General features: G+C 40.4%; 2 protein-coding genes across 5 annotated transcripts in view; one reads left to right on the top strand and one right to left on the bottom strand.

The window, feature by feature from the left end:
• Positions 1 to 118: 118 nt before the first annotated feature.
• mrpl41 (mitochondrial ribosomal protein L41) lies at positions 119 to 1,455 on the bottom strand. Its single transcript, XM_026343721.1, has 2 exons — positions 1,381 to 1,455; positions 119 to 870 (listed from the first exon to the last, which is right to left on the bottom strand). The coding sequence occupies exon 2, from the start codon at positions 830 to 832 to the stop codon at positions 425 to 427; it is 408 nt and encodes a 135-aa protein (XP_026199506.1). The 5' UTR covers positions 833 to 870; positions 1,381 to 1,455; the 3' UTR covers positions 119 to 424.
• A 330-nt stretch (positions 1,456 to 1,785) lies between these two features.
• The window catches only part of pnpla7b (patatin-like phospholipase domain containing 7b), an 18,863-nt gene continuing 1,876 nt past the window's right edge, over positions 1,786 to 18,772 (top strand). For 2 of the 4 annotated variants that reach the window (XM_026343562.1, XM_026343564.1), the window contains exons 1-32: positions 1,786 to 1,850; positions 2,586 to 2,646; positions 4,163 to 4,237; positions 4,498 to 4,585; positions 4,922 to 5,001; positions 6,102 to 6,184; positions 6,374 to 6,514; positions 7,581 to 7,740; positions 7,848 to 7,928; positions 8,188 to 8,316; positions 8,440 to 8,520; positions 9,251 to 9,371; positions 9,467 to 9,544; positions 9,776 to 9,858; positions 11,008 to 11,157; positions 11,759 to 11,836; positions 12,085 to 12,290; positions 12,375 to 12,506; positions 12,642 to 12,765; positions 12,925 to 13,114; positions 13,437 to 13,586; positions 14,346 to 14,409; positions 14,700 to 14,868; positions 15,721 to 15,903; positions 15,994 to 16,112; positions 16,574 to 16,730; positions 16,845 to 16,961; positions 17,268 to 17,337; positions 17,756 to 17,872; positions 18,147 to 18,295; positions 18,394 to 18,546; positions 18,644 to 18,760. In XM_026343562.1, the coding sequence (XP_026199347.1) occupies positions 2,611 to 2,646; positions 4,163 to 4,237; positions 4,498 to 4,585; positions 4,922 to 5,001; positions 6,102 to 6,184; positions 6,374 to 6,514; positions 7,581 to 7,740; positions 7,848 to 7,928; positions 8,188 to 8,316; positions 8,440 to 8,520; positions 9,251 to 9,371; positions 9,467 to 9,544; positions 9,776 to 9,858; positions 11,008 to 11,157; positions 11,759 to 11,836; positions 12,085 to 12,290; positions 12,375 to 12,506; positions 12,642 to 12,765; positions 12,925 to 13,114; positions 13,437 to 13,586; positions 14,346 to 14,409; positions 14,700 to 14,868; positions 15,721 to 15,903; positions 15,994 to 16,112; positions 16,574 to 16,730; positions 16,845 to 16,961; positions 17,268 to 17,337; positions 17,756 to 17,872; positions 18,147 to 18,295; positions 18,394 to 18,546; positions 18,644 to 18,760 (3,681 nt within the window). In that variant the 5' untranslated portion in view covers positions 1,786 to 1,850; positions 2,586 to 2,610. Of the gene's footprint in view, positions 1,851 to 1,873; positions 1,898 to 2,585; positions 2,647 to 4,162; positions 4,238 to 4,497; positions 4,586 to 4,921; positions 5,002 to 6,101; positions 6,185 to 6,373; positions 6,515 to 7,580; positions 7,741 to 7,847; positions 7,929 to 8,187; positions 8,317 to 8,439; positions 8,521 to 9,250; positions 9,414 to 9,466; positions 9,545 to 9,775; positions 9,859 to 11,007; positions 11,158 to 11,758; positions 11,837 to 12,084; positions 12,291 to 12,374; positions 12,507 to 12,641; positions 12,766 to 12,924; positions 13,115 to 13,436; positions 13,587 to 14,345; positions 14,410 to 14,699; positions 14,869 to 15,720; positions 15,904 to 15,993; positions 16,113 to 16,573; positions 16,731 to 16,844; positions 16,962 to 17,267; positions 17,338 to 17,755; positions 17,873 to 18,146; positions 18,296 to 18,393; positions 18,547 to 18,643; positions 18,761 to 18,772 lie in introns of those variants that run through there. The other 2 variants (XM_026343563.1, XM_026343565.1) reach the window with 2 other exon arrangements.

Here is an 18,772-nt window from a genome sequence, read left to right on the forward strand (position 1 = left end):
CACGCATGTGTTGGACACAGGTAAAGTGGTATTTGAAATATGAGCACAATGATTAAGGATAAATGTAAAGCTATAGAAGATTTTCAGCAGATGTATAGAATGACTCAGTACAAGCATCTCAGTGTTTGGAGTTGTATCATTTATTCCGAGCTCATGTTTAATCATTTCTGTGGCTTTTTAGCACACTACAGTTTTAAGCAGGTCAAACTGTTTACAATAATGAATGATGTCCCGTTGAGTTATATGTTCTCTGATCATTGAGGAACAGAAAGTTTAATCACATCAGGAAATCATTTTTTTCAAAATATAAATATAATCTTGTGTATAATGGTTCTCCTGGAAGTGTTACATCAGTTGCTCTGCAGCTTTCAGTCAGTTACTCAGCAGTCTTTGCATTGTGAATACAAAATCATGTAAATGCAATTTAACGCACGTAGTTCTTGGGATAGAGTTTGAAGAGCTTCCCCTCCTGTGTGGGCTCATATCCATATTTCCCCAGCTGATCTTTGCTGAAAGTGCCCTCTTTAAAATCATGCTTGATCTGAGGGGCCACCACCTCAGTAAACAGACTTTGTGCTGTGACAGGAGGCTCTGTTCCTTTGGGACAGCGATATGAGACGTAGGGTTTAAGTTTGAATCCCTCTAAGTTAGGCACCACAAATTCAGGAATCATGGACTTCATGGTGAGAAACTTTCTGCTGGACAGCTGCAGACCAGTGGGCCTTGCACCCCGGCCTTTGTTATGAGTCCTTGATCCGCGCTTGCTGGTGAACTCAGCCATTCTGTCCGCTCCTCTCACCAGACCCCTCATCAGTGTGGATAACACTCCCATGATGCCAGCTTGTTTCCTCCTTCCGTGACAGAGAAAACCTGCGGAGAAGAAAGAAACGATTTTTTTAAACCTATGCTCTAAAGAAGAGTCCTGTAAGACAACAGTCTGCCAATGTCTACAGTAACGTTAACATGTTTTCATTGTGTTTATTTCTAACCTGACCGATGACATCTAGTTCAAATTTGTAAAAACGCAGGACGTCTGGGAGGCAGTGATGAAAGTAATGTAGTCTTTAGAAATTAAGTTGTCACCAGTGCCATCCAGTACTATCTGACTCCCTTTGTTGTACTTAAAGTTAAGGTTACCTGTTATTATGCACTGATCCATAGTTTAAATTGTTCAAAGGAAAACGAATAACATATCTAACATTTGACCGAAAACCGCTCTTTTCTACTGTCAAGTGCATGATTCGTGTTAACTAGCTAACTAACCTTCTACTAGCAAGCTAATTGTGCATTTACATTTACCATAATTACATTGCAGATAGCATTACGTTGTTAGCAAGTGCCTATAGCTTTATTAATTTAAAAAAACGTGCAACCTCTCACCTTGAGCACACTGACGAGCTAATGGAAGTAATGTGTCTGACTGTGCAGTGAAATAGTCAGTAATAGGTCGAAAGAAACCGTCATCAACCAATCAAAATCCGCCGTACTGCTGCTAAACTGTGATTGGGATGCGTCAAGTAGCCGACTCTTAACTAGCTAGTACCATAGGACACGCACGATTACCTTTCAGAATAAGGGTAAATTGTTTACGTCTCGATCATTCAAGCTATCAATAGATCACCGTTTTGTGTAAATGTGGTAGCACTACAAAGTGAAATACTCTAGGCTGCACCCTACACCATTGTTAAATACAGTCCATTCCCATTGGGGTCTCCGTACATTTTTGTAAGTGAGGCTTTTATTTTGACAGTATGTCAGGATGTTTAGATTGTTTCCACCTCACAGTCTTCACACTCTTCTGAAGCATGTAACACAAACTCAAAAAAACAAAAAAACGTGACGCTTAAAAGGTACGTGGGAAAGTTTCTTTAGCGTTGATTTAGTCGAGAAGGAGAAGGTAAATGTGTGCTTGCTCTTTTTTACCTCTTTAAAAATTCGCTCTTTAGGACCGTGTTTCGCTTGCATTCACTTGTCGTGTTGTTGTGTAGCGGGCTGCACTCACTCAGTCCGCGGAGAGAGTCCGTGAGACTTAGTATTAGTAATGATGTGACAGCGTGTGTTCGTTAAAAGTTAAATACCGGCTCTCTACGTGCTGTGAGCGACAGATAAATATTAAACTATACACGTGTGACTTATTTTTGCCTCTTTTGTACCATAGTTCAGCGGAATTCCGTCCAAAACAAGCCCCCCTCTCTGGTCTCTGTTGTCCTGTACAGCGCCAAAGATCCAGTTGCTAGTATTTGAAGCTGCCTGTCATTTATTGAAGCTTTTCCTCTAGAGGTGCCGTTTGTTTCGACCACTGCAGTGACCTAGAGCAGGGTTGTGAGTGTCTGGTTACAAACAAACACTTGTGACCTCCTTTTCTTGAGGTGCTTTTTAGTCCAGATTCATATTTCACAAAGCTCTTGCCTGTGACCCGTTTGTCAGCTGGATGAAGCAAGAAACTCATGTTGCTATTGGAAAAGCTTCATTTAAATACAGGGCAGTGGTAATAAAGCAATGGTACAGGTTTTAAATATACAATAGTTGAGCAGGTATTAAAGGCCCGATTCAAATGTAAAGGATTGATTCTATTTGAATTTCAGGCTGGTGGCCTTTCTTACTGCTGACATGGGAGACAACGATGAAGAGGAGAGCTGCAGTACGGTACGTCATCCCTCAACAAACTCTACAGCCAAGTAAAAGACTGTCAAGAACACAATCACTTCAAACACTTCCCATTTCTAATCTATTTACTTTGAAAAGACATCAACATTCATGTCATTTCTTCCATTCACAAATCAGCCCTTTAGTTAGTAGCAATGAAGAACTAATACTGGAGGCTGCAGACCAGACAATTAAAACTCTTTAAAAGGAGAAAATTAACACATTTCGCATTTATGCAACAAACTTTGAAAGGAGACGCTAAATCTGAAAATAAAGTTCCACGTCCTTGTCCTTAACAAGGCTTTTATGTACAAGGTTATAACAACTTAACTGTCGTCATAAGTCAGATATGTGTTTCCCTATGAAACACATGACAAATGCATTAGACATATTCTGCAGTGCTTAGTGTTTTTCACTGAACCATTAAGTCTGTTTAGGGGGAAAAATAGTAATTTTGTCTTGTTAAAATGATCAAGATGTTTCTCCTCTATTGCTAACTCAGCACTGCTGTCCTAATCCTTGTTCTGCTCTGATTGCTCTTACATTGTTACACACAGCTTATCTCACATCCCGCTGATTTCATTCCATCAGTGTTTTTTCAGTTGTTTTTATGCTTGAGGTTTCAGAGTGATCAATACATTATCTAATTCCTTTGATCAACAACAGAGGGATGACTAGAGGGTGACTGAAAATGTATTTTTATCATGTGCTTATAGAACAGTGATTCCAAATTCCATTTCCATTAAGTGCACACAAAAAGTCCACTGTGGAAATCACCATGTTTTATTTACAGCAGATAGAGGCAGCACCAGTCGTGTTATAGGAACATAGTCAACATGCCCAATCACTTGCAGTGAATTCTTCAGACATTTACCTGCTGAATTTACTAACAGACACAGCTGGACCTTACATTGACCTTGTACTGGAGACTTTGGGGGGTGAAGTTGGTTTAATGGTCAGGCCAACTCTGACATTTGCTTGATCACATATAGCTCCAATGTGTGGATAAAGCAATGCAATGCAAAAAATCATGAATTACTATTTAGAAAGGCACTTTCGACTAATTTGGGAATAGGGTAAGGTAAAATGGCCTGCACTTATATAGCGCTTTTCTACCTAGATGGTACTCAAAGCGCTTTACACTGCGTCTCATTCACACACACACAAGCACACTGATGGCAGAGCTGCTATGCAGCTGACCTGACTCACCGGGGGCAACTTGGGGTTCAGTGTCTTGCCCAAGGGCACTTTGGCATGTGACGTGGCAGCCGGGAATCGAACCACCGATCCTATGATTGGCAGGCAACTGCTCTACCTATTGATCCACAGCCACCCCACAGGTCCTGTGTCCCCAGAGCCTTCCTTCTCCCTCTGCACTTGTTGCTGCCACACTAACCATGGACTAAAAGACCCTGAATGCTGCAGAGAGGACTCATGTGTATTATATATTATACAATATATTAAGTTGTCAGTTACACATTACAAATTTACAAATTTTATAATAAATCCATCACAGAGCCTGGTTCTACTCAGCGATGAGCTCAAAGCCAGGATGCTGAAGTTTGTGGAGGAAAGGACAGAAGTCAACACGGTAACCACATTCTTCACATTTCAAATGAGTTTTAGTGAATGAATGAACTGTAATGTAACTGTTCATGTTCATTGTCACTTAGCACAACAGTGTGTTTTTTCCTTTCTGGAGTGTAGAAGTGACAGTTAGATTAGATTAGAATTGATTAGAATAAATAAGAGGGTTCTAATAGTCCATACTTTTCAGCTTTTTTAATTTAACAATTTAAAAACAGTTTTGAATGCAGATAATTACAATTGGTTTTCTGTTCTTTCTTCCAGTGGACAGCTGTGCTGATTGGAGCTGTAACATCCGTTTGTATAGTTGGAGTTGTTCTGTTCCTTCTCTACAGAAAATACAAACATTCAAGTCAGTGCTCCGCTCACTGTACATCCTGTTCTGAGCGCACATATAAAACTGATCACTGTGCAAACGTGCAAATACACCCAAAATACACAAGTTTGTGTTTCAGAGAAGTTGCTGCACAAGCAGTTAATAATGTTTATTAAATATCTAAATAATGTATAATAATTGTGTTTATGCAAAAAGAAAATAAATTAAGTTTTGAGTTGTTCTCAGGATTGTGAACACCTGATTTAATCCGACCAGATTTACAGCATGTGTATGGAGCAGATTGATTGATATAGATACTATGAAGTGGTCTTCAAGAATGAAGAATGACGAAGAATGTCTTGTGTGTTTTAGAGGAGGAGGCTGGTGTCCCTCACTATCGCTTCAGGAAGAGAGACAAGGTGATGTTTTATGGCCGGAAGATCATGAGAAAGGTCAGTGACTTGTATCACACTTGGTGTTGACCCTTTCAGTAGACATGTAACACATTTAGCGTTTTGATAGTAGATTATTTAGGGAATTTCTTGAGAATTGACACAAAGGTCGATTTGGCCTCAAGGATAAGATGGTTAGATTTTTGTGGTCAGTGATCAAGGTCACTGTGATCTCACATCTGTCCCATTCATGTGAGCACAGTAACTCAGGACTGCTTTGCAGAGGCATACAATTATAGACGTGGTAATTTTAGTTTCAAGTTGGAGCTAGGAAGTAGGAAAGAAAGGTGTTTTCTTGGCCCTGTTACAGTAATAGTAATTCTTGAGAAATGTCTTGCTTTATTAATGGCCACTCCTGGAGCCATTGTTAGGTGAAGAGCTACATATGGCTACAACATGTAATTTTAAAAGCATTTAGAAATATTGTGACCTGACAGTGGGTTAATGTTTGTGTAAGAGGAGGGGTACTGTCCGTATAGTCAAATGAGCATTTGTAGTGCTGAGGAAAAGCTAAAGTCTTGCTGTTATATTGCACAGAGGAATGTTAGATAAATAGCAATTGCTGGGTTTAGCACTGCAGGGTCTAGAGGAAGGCTAGGATGATGCGGTGTACTGCCTAAGAAACTGCATGAGTCAACAACTAGAGATAAGATAATGTCAGATGACACTTGAATGTATCTGTCAGGTGAGACAAAACATAACAATTCAAAAGGCTTTATGAAAATCATATAAAGGCCACATGTAGAAGAAGTACAAGGCAATGTCAAAAGTCAAAGAAAACCTGAAATGAATGTAAGAGAAAAAGCAAATAATGATGGAAAAAGATATAAGAATACTGTGCAGTTAGAGTGCACTGAGAGATTTGCATAAGTAGCTAAAAAACAGTGTCAAACTGGAAAGCAGAGTAGAACTGGATTAACAGCTCCTGTGGAATGCTCACCTAAGTGTTGGCAAATGTAACTGCTCATAGAGATCAAAAAGAACTGTAAGAATTGTAGTACAGTTTTTAACATGTTTGATTTTCAGAAACAGTTTATTTGTTGTGTGTAAACAGTCAAATGCAAACATTAAGCAAAGTTTTCCTTTCCCTGCTGTTTCAGGTTCAGACCTTGTCCTCAAACTCAAACTCAGCCTCCCGCGAGAGAGTGAGAAAGAGGACCAAAGTCCTGTCTATAGCTCGCAAGTAAGTCCCTTTTTGAAGTATTTGGTGCTTTAACAGTTTACTCTACAGGAAGGTGAACAGATGTTTCTTTGAAAAACTACTTACAATTCAGAAGCATCGTTATGAGGTTGGTTTTACGGAGGATTGTTCTAAGTAAAAAACACTTAAACCTTCACACTACGAAGAGTGTTTTTTATGTATATGTGTTAGGATCCTGCGTATCAGGAGAGAGCCTCCCACCCTGCAGCCCAAGGAGCCTCCTCCCAGTCTGCTGGAGGCTGATCTGACTGAGTCTGATGTGCAGAACTCCCATCTGCCCTCTGAAGTGCTGTACATGTTGAAAAATGTCAGGTCAGTAACACTACTACCTGCTCCTCATTCGCAGAAACGTTTCCATGCAGTCTAACAGTAACATTTAAACCTCACTGATTCCCAAAACGTTGGGACACTGTGTAAAATCTGCATAAAAAACAGAATGTTATGATTTCCAAATCTCACAAACCCATATTTTACTCACAACAGATCCTAGAAAACACATCAAATGTTTAAACTTAAAAAGTGGACCATTTTACAAAAAAGAGTGGTATTGAAATGAATGAACTAATTGACGAATTAAAGTGAAATCAACATCAACATTATTTATCAAAATAATGTCAAATGTTCTTCAGTTTCAGCTTCTCAAATAAGTTACTTGGATAAAGTAAACTGTTTTGAGATGTCTCTTAGGGCTTTAAGGAATAGTGATGTACATTTTCTGCTATTCTCTGAAAGTTTATCAGATGTTTAATTGTGAAAATAATCAACAGATGAAGCAATAGTGAAAATTACTGTCAGCAGGTGTTCAGACCCCTTTCACCTTTATTCATTTTGTTATGTTGCAGCCTGATGCTACATACTACTATACTACTTTTTTCTCATTAATCTACACTCACTACCCTGTTATGACAAAGTGAAAATAGATTAATTTATTTTATACATTTATTAAAAACATTCACACGTCGCAAATGTCCACAGTCTTGTGCAACACTCCCCTCCCCTTTAGTGCGCCCTAGAACAAGTTTCCTAGGGATGTATGGGCACCATGTTTGGATTTGGTGTCCAATACTTATAATACATTTAGGTCTGGTGTGTTGCTTTCAGGGCGATGTAGAGTGTTGGTTGTCTGTTGAAGCTTTCTGAAGATGATAAACCACAGTGAAAATGGCAGAACATGAGTACTTGTTTGTTCTGTTCTGTATTAATAAAATCTACTTGCCATTGTCACCAGAACTCACATGTCACCACCCATGACTGAAACCTAGAGCAAAATAACTTTGAGGAAGTAGCACCGATAACAAGATCAACTGTAGTGTGACCATTAATGTAAATATGTTTATTACCATTAGCAGAGCTTTAACTTCACACATGTTGTACCCAGGGTGCTCGGCCACTTCGAGAAGCCTGTCTTTCTTGAGCTTTGTCGTCACATGGTGCTGATCAATCTGCACCAGGGAGAGGGACTCTTCCGACCAGGTGACACGGACGACAGTATTTACGTGGTTCAAGATGGCCGTCTGGAGCTGTGCATCCACGAGAGTGTAAGAGCACTGGGCTGAAATGCCTACAGCATCACTAAATTGAAAAATCTTCCCCATGTTCTGATTGTTTTTCAGTTGCCATAAATGTGATTGTTTTCCCCCTGCAGGATGGTACAGACGCTGTGGTGAAAGAGGTTTTACCAGGAGACAGTGTTCACAGTTTGCTCAGTATCCTGGACATCATTACTGTATGTTTGAAGTCTGTCTGTCAGTCCTCTTCCTGTCTCCCTTTTCATCCCAGTGTCTTTAAATGTGTATAGGGGTTTTAATTTGAAAATATTATCATACACAATATGTAATTAGATCAGTTATACATTTTGTTTTTATTTTTAAACTTTTTTTTTACCAAAACTGTGATTTATATTCTTTATCATTCACAGTCATATTTTGCCTTTCTTAAAGCTATTTTGTGCATCTGTCCTCTATCTCCTGTTATCTGTATTTCAGGGATATCCAGCACCTTACAAGACAGTGTCTGCAAGAGCTGCAACTCCCTCCACTGTCCTGCGTCTTCCAGCTACAGCCTTCCAGCCAGTCTTTGAGAAATATCCTGAAACTCTTGTCCGAGTCATCCAGGTAAAGTGTCAACTGACAGCGAGCAGTGTGTCAACATAAAACAAAACCACAAACCACCGACAGTACTGGGTTTTTTGTATTTAAAGTACATTCTCTGTGTTGTTTCACTCGTGTTCTCTGTAGATAATCATGGTACGCCTTCAGAGAGTCACTTTCCTTGCCTTACACAACTACCTCGGCCTGACCACTGAGCTCTTCAACCCGGTACTGTTGTTTTGCTTCCCTGTGTATTTTTCACCTTTTTTTTTACAATATTGAATCATGGTCGATATAATCTGGCTTTTCTAACATAAATGTACAAAACAAACTCTAGGATCTCAGTGTGAAAATAGATTTAATAGACATATATACATTTGTCAAAATGGAAGTCAGCTGAAAGAGAGTCTGTGGCTTCATGAGACCAGAGTTACATTTTGAGCCATCAGGCTGGACTCTGTAGCACATGAACAACCCAGCTAATAGTTATGATGTTATGTTACGTGCACAGTGTCTTACATTTTACATTTGGAACCTTGAAAATGTAAAACATTAAAATTAGACTTAACTTTTCATTTTTGATTCAATAGACCACTGTAAGTAATACAACAAATGAAAATGGCTGGGAAGGGTAATATCAGATTTGTACAGCTCTGTTCTACTTGACAAACAGGGATGAGGCATAGGCAAGATCAAATCTATTTAGTTTTGCAATGTTCATAGCCTTATCATGGGTTAATTTTTAAATGACATTTGTAATTTTTTCTAAAAACATATTTTCAGAGCTGATATGTTTTCATCTTTTCACTATCTCAACACAGTGTTTAACAGCAAGTATGTAGACACAAGTGGAGCACACGTTTGGTTGATTCCAGCATTTTACCATATCATTCTGACCATATTTAGAGAAATTAAAGGCAAAGATTTTTCTACAAGGTTGATGATGTGTGTGTTACAGGAGAGTCAAGCTATCTCCTTGGTGTCAGTGGCCTCTGTTCTGGGTGAAGCTCATCCACACAGAGGCTTCCGCAGGCAGCCTTCCCACTCTGATGACCTGGGCCCTGAAAAAACTGACCCAGGTCAGAAACAACAGCAGTCTCTCAACATTTTCACTGACACAAGTATGTGTGTAGTAATGTTTGTCTAAAGTCTGTTTTGCACACTTTGCACACAGAAAAGTCCAACCCCTCAGACACATCCTCCTCAAAATACAGTAAATCTCACTCTCCCTCCTCCCCAGTGGCTGCTACAGGTATACACACATGCATCACAACTTATACACAATTTATTTCATTAACAGCAGTTATAGAACTAAGACTGTGTTAGCTCTGGTCTGACCTGATGTGACTGATCAGGAGATTTTTTTGTTATTAGTCATTATAATAATTGGTGCATTGGAATTGGTGTGTCAGTGAGTATTTTTGCTGATGCTAAACTTTAATGTAATTAATGTAATGTCTTTTTTTTTTTGCATGTCATGCAGGTGAAATGACAGCCGACATCAACAGAGCTGATGAACAGGATAGATTTGCCAAAGAGGACACAGTGCTTCCTGGTCCTGTGAAGGTTTCTGGATAAACCTTTTTTTCTTATATCTTTAGAGGTTTACTGGTTTGATTCCAGACAAGTTACACAGCAGTGAGAAGTTTATTACACAAAAAATGTTGACTGAGCAACCATCTTTTTCCCTTATTTAATCCACACAGCAGCAGCAGCTATCCATTGTCTGTTACTTATCTGGAGTTTGGTCACAGTAAATTTAATGTCATCCAGGTCATTGTATTTCTAAAGGTGCTATTTGATAGCAACTGGTTGAATGGTCTACTAATCTCTCACATGCTAATATTGTGGCTAAGAGTACATTACTACAGCTTAGAATGCTCCCTACTTCCTTTCTAATACAATAGACCTTTTTCTATACACATTATTTAACTGGAGCTGTCCACGACTGGAGTGAATAGAGTAGCTGAGCGCACCAGTAGCGCCTGGTCTTAAGCATTTAGGAAAGTGAGCCTCAGACATTTTCTCTCTTTCTCTTCTTCTTTTTCATCACTGTTTAAACCAGTTTTCACAGCAGGAACTTTTTTCCAGAGACCAATAACCTTTAGTGGGACTTAGTTACCTATGTTTCCCTGGTTCCAAGAGGAATCGGGGAATAAATTTAGTCACTGGTTGGATGGTAGTACTTTCTGAAACTCCAGGAACTTCTGGTAATGGGCCTGAAACTCTTGAGCATTGCTGATTGGTCAGATATCAAACATTTTACATGCCTGACATTTTTAGCCCACTGCACATAGGGATTGTTTTGTTTTGTTTTTAATTGGCCACAAAATTCAGGATTAAGCGGCCCAAGAGTTTTTAGGGCCAATTGCCCCATGACCAAGTTTATATAATGATATAGAAAGTGACCAAACATTGCAATTTTGATACGTTGGTGAGCTAACTTTGCCTAGTCAACCTCATTAATGCCTAGACAAACGGCAATGTCTTGAGCGTTATATGGTGAAATACATGTATTTACATGTATTCACTGTCTGTAAGTTGTTACTTACAGACAGATGCTACATAGTTTGTTTAGATGTTATAATTTAGTAGGTTTTTTCCGTATCCGTGCCCATGTTAGGTTAATTCAAGTAGAATGAGTGTCCTGTTCAGATTTGTTTTAGTGTCTTGCTCATGGGTTTTTTGTTTTGTTGTCTTTCTCTGTCCCCCCAGTCTATTCTAAAGAAGACTGTCACAATGCAGCAAACTCCATCTGCTGTTTACCACTATAGTGATACTGGAGGAGGAAATGTCCACCACAGTAAAGTCAATGCCCTTTTCCAAGCTGCCAAAAAGGATTTGCTGCAGGTCATCCAAATACAGGTATGAACTCAAAGCATTGCAATTCTAAACATGTCTGTTGCTTATCGGATGTTTGGTGACACACAGTGGGAGCAGGATATGTAAATTAGTCCAGATATTTGGATTCAGATTAACCGAAGAAACCTTCAGCAGAATCAGGCTCAGAGTGGGCAGCGATCTGCCTCGACCGATTGGGGCGAGTGGAAAGAGGAGAGAGAAAAGAACAGCAGGCAACAAAAAGAACGAAAAGAAGAAGCAGAAACACTGGGCAGAAAAGTACGGAGAAAGGGAGACAGAGAGGAAGAAACACAACTACAAGAGAGAGAAGACACAAAGTTAATGACATGCAATGGTGGCATATAAATGTTACCCTAATCCAAATGGACAATAATATTTTAAAGTAAAATCGCTGTAATGCTATAAGTACATGTAATTGATCCCACAAGTGGAAGGTAAAGAGTCCCAGCAGCAGTGAAGTACAATTAAATTCAATAATTATAAATAAGAATAATAATACAGTACATGCAGTTTATGTACCTGATTTCCATGAGCAGTTCTGGCTCAGCAGGATGACCAGTCACCTCTCTGTATGTATGTTTATCTTGTCATTTGATGTCACCAGGACCCCACTCTACTGGATGGGAGGGTGAAAATATGTCAGGTCAAGGCTGGCTCTGTTGTGGCTCACCAGGGAGACCAGGTGAGTGTATTTTACCAGGTGACAATGATGTCACTCCTTAAAGTGGGACTACAAGGAATTTGCATCATAACCTGTCAAAATATACAAAATAGGATATAAAGTAAGTACAGCAAAAAGTAAAGTAGTTCTACATGTTACTTATATTGGCCTTGTAATAACTGAAAGCACTTTTTGTTGAGCTCCTGGAAACAGTTTTACATACTAATTGTTGTTTAATCTTCATTTATACCATTTGTCTTTACTTACAGGATGTGAGCGTGGCATTTGTCATCTCTGGTTTGCTCCACGTCTACCAGCGAATGATTGACAGCGACGAGGAGACTCTGCTGTTTGTCACCCACCCAGGCGAGCTGGTGGGTCACCTTGCCGTTCTCACGGGGGAGCCACTCATTTTCACTGTGCGAGCTCTCAGAGACTGCACCTTCCTCTCCATATCCAAGGCTTTCTTTTATGAGTAAGATCAAACTCACACACAAAAATTGCTACAAAGTGGCATCACATCACCAGGATGCAAACAAACTTGTTTTCAACTTTGCAGGATAATGCGTGAGGAGCCCTGGGTGGTTCTGAATGTAGCTCACGCTGTGGTAAAGAGGGTGTCACCATTTGTCAGGCAGATTGACTTTGCCCTAGACTGGATGGCTGTGGAGGCTGGCCGTGCTGTCTACAGGTATCTGCTCGGTGGAGCTACTAATGGGCTTCTAAGACTATGCAGAGACTATGCAGGCTATGATATTATTATTATATTTTATGGGCAGAGAAACGCTAGATTGAGCTATTTCCTTATTCCCTTATTGTTTTTTAGACAAGGAGACAAGTCAGACAGCACCTACATCGTCCTTAGTGGGCGACTACGCTCTGTCATTGCAAAAGATAATGGGAAGAAGGAGCTGGCTGGAGAGTACGGTCGAGGAGATTTAATTGGTGTGGTGAGTGGTCAGAAACTGGTGTCTAATGTGAATTTTGAATGTGAAGTGTTGAATTAAACACTTAATGAAGGAAAGTAACTGGACAGAAAGAACATGAGGGGAAAACACATTTTATTCACTACATGTTGCACTATCACACCCGTTTTGTGGATCAATCAGGTTGAGACTCTGACACACATGAATCGAGCCACGACGGTCCATGCTGTCAGAGACTCTGAGCTGGCCAAGCTACCTGAAGGAGCCCTGAATTCCATCAAGAGGAGATATCCTCAGGTTGTCACCAGGCTGATTCACCTGCTGGGACAAAAAATCCTGGGCAACATGCAGCCAGTCAGCGGACCTCTAGCTGGTACTTACTGTGTATACTCTTTCTGTTATTCTGAATTGATCTATTTTACCAACAGAAACGTGACTTCTTCTCGTGTGAAAATCAATTTGGCTTTTGGAACCTGAGCTTCCCACTCATTTTATATATGTATCAGCTGAGGTGGCCAGAAAATGACAGAACAAATATGTAAATGCACTAAATGACCAGTCAGAGTGAAATAAGTAACATATATGGCAACTGTTACTCAAATGTAAAAGACCAAAAATCAGTGTATTAGAGATTATATTGCATATGTTTTACACTGTTTAAGATTCAGTAAGAGAGGCACTCCTCTGCCCTGCAGGTCACAGTCTGGCTCTCCACACCCACACCAGTAAATGGGATGCTGAGAATCTGGTGTCCAACCTGTCCACTGTTGCCATCCTGCCTGTGTCTGAGGAGGTTCCTCTCACCTCCTTCACTTTGGAGCTGCAACATGCTCTGAGTGCCATTGGTACACACACACGCACACACTCATTTTTGTATGGCAGAACACATCATCATTGACATAATTCATTCCCTAGCCCCCTACTCTTGTGAGTCAATGCTAATTGCTAATTTCCATTCTGTGTGAATTTTTTTATTTATCACATGTACTGTCTTAACCTAACCCTAACCATCACAACTAACTGCATCACCCTAAACTTTACCCTAACCCTAAAACCTAGTCTTAACTCCAAAATTGCTCTTTAAACACCCTTCTCTTTGTGAGGAGCAGCTAAGATGTCCTCACATTGTAAAAATGTCCTCACTTTGTAAAACTGTCCTCAGTCCAATTGTTATGCTGGTCCACACAATGAAAGTCAAACACACACACACGTACAGTAGACACTGTTACTCGCCACCACTGCAGACACAGTTAAGTAGTAGTAGATAAGTAGAATCGGGCTTTGTAGCTGCAGACCAGTTAGGTTAGTGTACCCAGGCTGACCACCGTCCACCCCTGATATGTGTATGTACAAAATTCTGTCTTTTTTTAGTACAATTTCAGTGTGACTCATTCGGGAAAGAGGTGAAACCCATTGGATTCCACAATAATATTTGATTTGATTATATAACATAACAATAACCTAAGATAAGCAATTGCACACATATTTCCACAGAAGGAAAACTGTGGATTTAGTCCCCCCATCACAGCAGGAGCATGCAATGCACCATGCTGTGTGATTCATCCACCTTTAAAACCTTTTGGATGTGTTTCTATTTTCTGAAGGTCCCACTCTACTCCTGACCAGTGACATCATCCAACAGCGTCTGGGCTCTGCTGCTCTGGACAGGTAGACATTTGATAAAGTGGTTCAACTGTAATCAGAGAAGTAATGTGAAATGAGACTAGGTTCAGATTTTTTGTGGTTATGTGGTTTGATTGGTATTTGATTGTCTCGGAGATGAATGTCTTTGCAGTACAGCCAATGTAGCTGCATTTTAATAAGGTAAATACTTTATGAGAGACAGGCATGAGTTTTGACGATATTATTTAGTGCACTTGAACAGGTCATATAATTTAAAGTCACAGCAAAATGTGATGTCTTGCTTACTGGCTGGTGTTTGCTCCTCACCTCTACAGTGTCCATGAGTACCGTCTGTCCAGCTGGCTTGGGCAGCAGGAAGACATCCATCGCATCGTTCTCTACCAGTCCGACTCTAGCCTCACACCCTGGACCCAGCGCTGCATCCGGCAGGCTGACTGCATTATCATCGTGGGACTTGGGGAGCAGGAGCCCGCTGTTGGCGAGGTCAGTCTAAATGCACCTATAGAGCTGCAAAGCTTTTATTCAGCAGTTTTACAAAAGATGTTGTCATGTAGCAAGACGTGACACAGGAGCCTACTTTTTAAATATCAACATTATTTATCAGTTAAATTGAGGAAGTAAAATAAGAATTTCAAGAAGAAACTCAGAAGAACACATAATTATTACTGCTTTACCCAGACACTAATGTCTTTAATGTTTTGCTCTGAGCAGGTGTTCTTGGTTTGCTGTGAGAAGTAGCTTATGGTGAAATGATTGGTGTTTCACTGAGTGAATATGACTCTTCTTTGCTTGTAATGTTGTTAAACTACATCTTTGTGTTTACCTGGAGCTGCCTCTTCAGGCCACTGTTCATTAAATGTTACGGAGAATAGGGGACTTATGTACTCATGTACGTGACTGGTATGAAACGTCACTTTTCTGTCTCAGTTTGAAAAGTGTACAAGACTAAAACCTCCTTAGTATACACAACCAGATGACATCATCTGAACTGCAAAACCCCACATAACATCACCTTGACGAGTTTTTTTTCCTAAAAGCAGAGGGTTATTTTCAATATAGGGAAGGTAGAGGGAGGTATAGTACTACTTTGTGGTACTTTGTCCTCTAGCTGTAGCACTAGTGTAGATACAGTCTTTACTTGACTACTTAATACATAGACGTGCATATGTACAGTATTTAACACTTTGTGCAGGCTAACCACACTAACTAAACTGTAGTTATGACAGCTAAAATACAGCTTTTTCTATTTCATTTGCTTTTTTGTTGTTCATCATCAGACATCACTGTGAGTTGACTGAACGCTATCTGTATCCTTTCCCTTTTCTCCACCTGTAGTTGGAGCGAATGTTGGAGAGTAGTGCAGTTCGGGCTCAGAAGCAGCTGGTGTTGCTGCACAGGGAGGACGGCCCCCCACCCAAAGGGACGGCTGAGTGGCTGAACATGCGGAGCTGGATCTCCAGACACCATCACCTGTCCTGCCCTCGCAGAGTGTTCTCCAGGAGGAGTTTACCTAAGCTGGTATTCACCACAAACCTAATGAGTTGTTTACAGTTTTGTCCCCATTAGAAATACTTCATTTCTGTGTGTGTCTATGTGTGTGATTTTCAGAGAGAGCTGTACCAGCGTGTGTTTGAAAAATGCCCAGATCGTCATTCTGATTTCTCCCGCCTGGCCAGGATCCTGACAGGAAACAGTATCGCCCTTGTATTTGGAGGAGGGGGTGCCAGGTATCTCAGATATATAGATAAGCACATTCCCCATGCCCCGGAATATTTAGAAGTAATTAATTACCCTGCAGTCACAGTCTGAATCAAAGTAGGAATGAGCATGTTATGTGCATAAAATATATAATCTAATCAACAGGTGTACTGTATTTGTTGTATTGTTTTGAATCAATCTGGTTCTGGTTCTGATGTTGTTCTGTTTCTTACTGTTTTGGCTTGTCTTGGAGTTCTAACAAGGTAGGGACCATATTCCACTCAGCTATGACCTGAGACCACTGGTAGACACATGATGACAGCAGTTAGTGTTTACTGTAACATAACTTATTTGATCAAACCCTACCTGAACCCCTTAACCCCTTAATAATCTCACTACAGACAGATTATTCAAGACTAATGGGCTGTGTATCATTGACATTATTGATGATATTGCCTATCACTTGTCATTTCGTTTCATCTCTTATCAGGGGTTGCTGTCAGGTTGGCATTCTGCAAGCTCTGAATGACTCGGGGATCCCTATCGACATGGTTGGAGGCACCTCCATTGGCTCCTTAATGGGAGCATTGTATGCTGAGGAGAAGAGTAGCAGTCGAATGAGGGTCCGGGCTCGTGAGTGGGCCATGGTGTGTTACCATTATACTGTAGATATGAAAGACTCACTCACTCAACTTAAACTGTTCATCATTATCACAGACTGGTTTTATATCAGGTCTTTGGCCTTGCTTTACTTCCGACAGGGTATGACCTCTTACTTTAAGAAGATACTGGATCTGACCTACCCTATTACTTCAATGTTTTCTGGAGCTTCCTTTAACTCCAGCATTAGTTCAGTCTTCAAGGGGAAACAGATAGAGGTAAGCCGAGGGGGCCTTTCTAATAAAACATTTTAACCAACTTTATCCTGCAGCTGCCAGTACTATGAAGACACTGAGTTAGATTTTGAGATTGTACAGAACACAAATTCATAAGAAATGATTGGGAGCTTATTGCAGCTACAGTTCGAGCCTTGTGCTAAAATAAGTCTTCATGCTCGTCAAATATCATTTTGTACTACCTGAAACATATGAAGCAGCTGGACTTGTTTTGGTCAGTGATTATAGTTTGTTTATACACGTGATGACAAATGATGCTTAATCTGTTTTTATCATGTCTCTATTCAGGACTTGTGGCTGCCATACTTCAACATTACAACTGATATCACTGCTTCCTCCATGAGAGTTCACACCGATGGTCTGTTCTGACATTGCACAACTGTAAATCACAACTGTAATATCACCTATAATAACACCTTCAGTTTTTTTGGGTGATTGCTAATTAAACTGAGCAGAGTGGGCAGTGGCCAAATGGTCACTCTTTTCAGTTGGATTGAATGTATATGAGGTCTCTATTAAGATAATATCTGTGCAGGTAGAAAAGACTGTGGTATTTTAGGAACAAATCTATTCTAAAAGCTGAATATTACAAATAGCAAACCCTATTTTCAGAAAAGTTTGGACTATAAGTGCAAAAAAGATTTGATTGTATGTATTGATAGATATAGATATAGATACAGATAAGTATTATGTATGTTTGTACAAATAGATTTTGTTGAGTGAGCCTATAAAAAAACACAGATTTGTCAACCACACACTTGCTCTCTCCACTTCAGGTTCTTTGTGGCGGTATGTCAGAGCCAGCATGTCCCTATCCGGTTACCTGCCCCCTCTGTGTGATCCAAAAGACGGACACTTACTAATGGACGGAGGATACATTAACAACCTGCCTGGTAAACATTGCTGAGCTGAGTTGATTTTCCTATTTTCATTTCAGATGAATGAGTATGATATACAGTAACCAGAATGTGCTTGCTCAATGGAAATCAGCTTGAAATTCTTGGAAAACTCATCCAAACTCAGTCCTAACTCAAGGAGGGGAGTCAGGTTTGAGTTAGAACTTCAAAAGCCTTTCAGATAATATTTAGAAAGAGTGAAGGCCTGAGAGGTCACAGTGCACATGGTCTTGATGGTCTTGTAATAAAGTGTACCTGTTTTGGCATCTAGCTGACGTGGCTCGCTCCATGGGGGCCAAGGTCGTGATTGCAATTGATGTTGGAAGCCAGGATGAAACCAACTTGAGCAACTATGGTGACTCCTTGAGTGGCTGGTGGCTGTTGTGGAAGCGCTTCAACCCAATGGCTGAGAAAGTCAAGGTGCATTGACCTTTACTATAGACTTCAGATATTCTCTGGAGTTAGTCTTGTACGTTAAGTGTAATGGCCTTTACAACAATGTTGGATTTTTCCTCCAGGTCTTGAACATGGCAGAGATCCAGACCCGTCTTGCTTACGTCTGCTGTGTGCGCCAGCTGGAGTTGGTCAAAGACAGTGAATACTGCGAGTACATTCGACCGCCCATCGACCGATACGGCACACTAGAGTTTGGCAAGTTTGACGAAATCGCTGTGAGTTTCTCCTCTGTTCCCCACCACCATTCTACCATGTCTTTTCCATATGCTGGCTTTGAATGTCACCCTCACACGCCTTCATTTTGGGCTGCAGGAGGTAGGATACCAGCACGGGAAGACGCTGTTCGATGTGTGGCATCGCAGTGGGGTGGTGGACAGCATGCTTAAAGACAGACATCAGGAGGAGTTCCACAAGACCAAATCTGGCCATGTGAGTGCTCTC

This window comes from Anabas testudineus, chromosome 9 (genome assembly GCF_900324465.2).
Source record: "Anabas testudineus chromosome 9, fAnaTes1.2, whole genome shotgun sequence".
NCBI classification, from domain to species: Eukaryota; Metazoa; Chordata; class Actinopteri; order Anabantiformes; family Anabantidae; genus Anabas; species Anabas testudineus.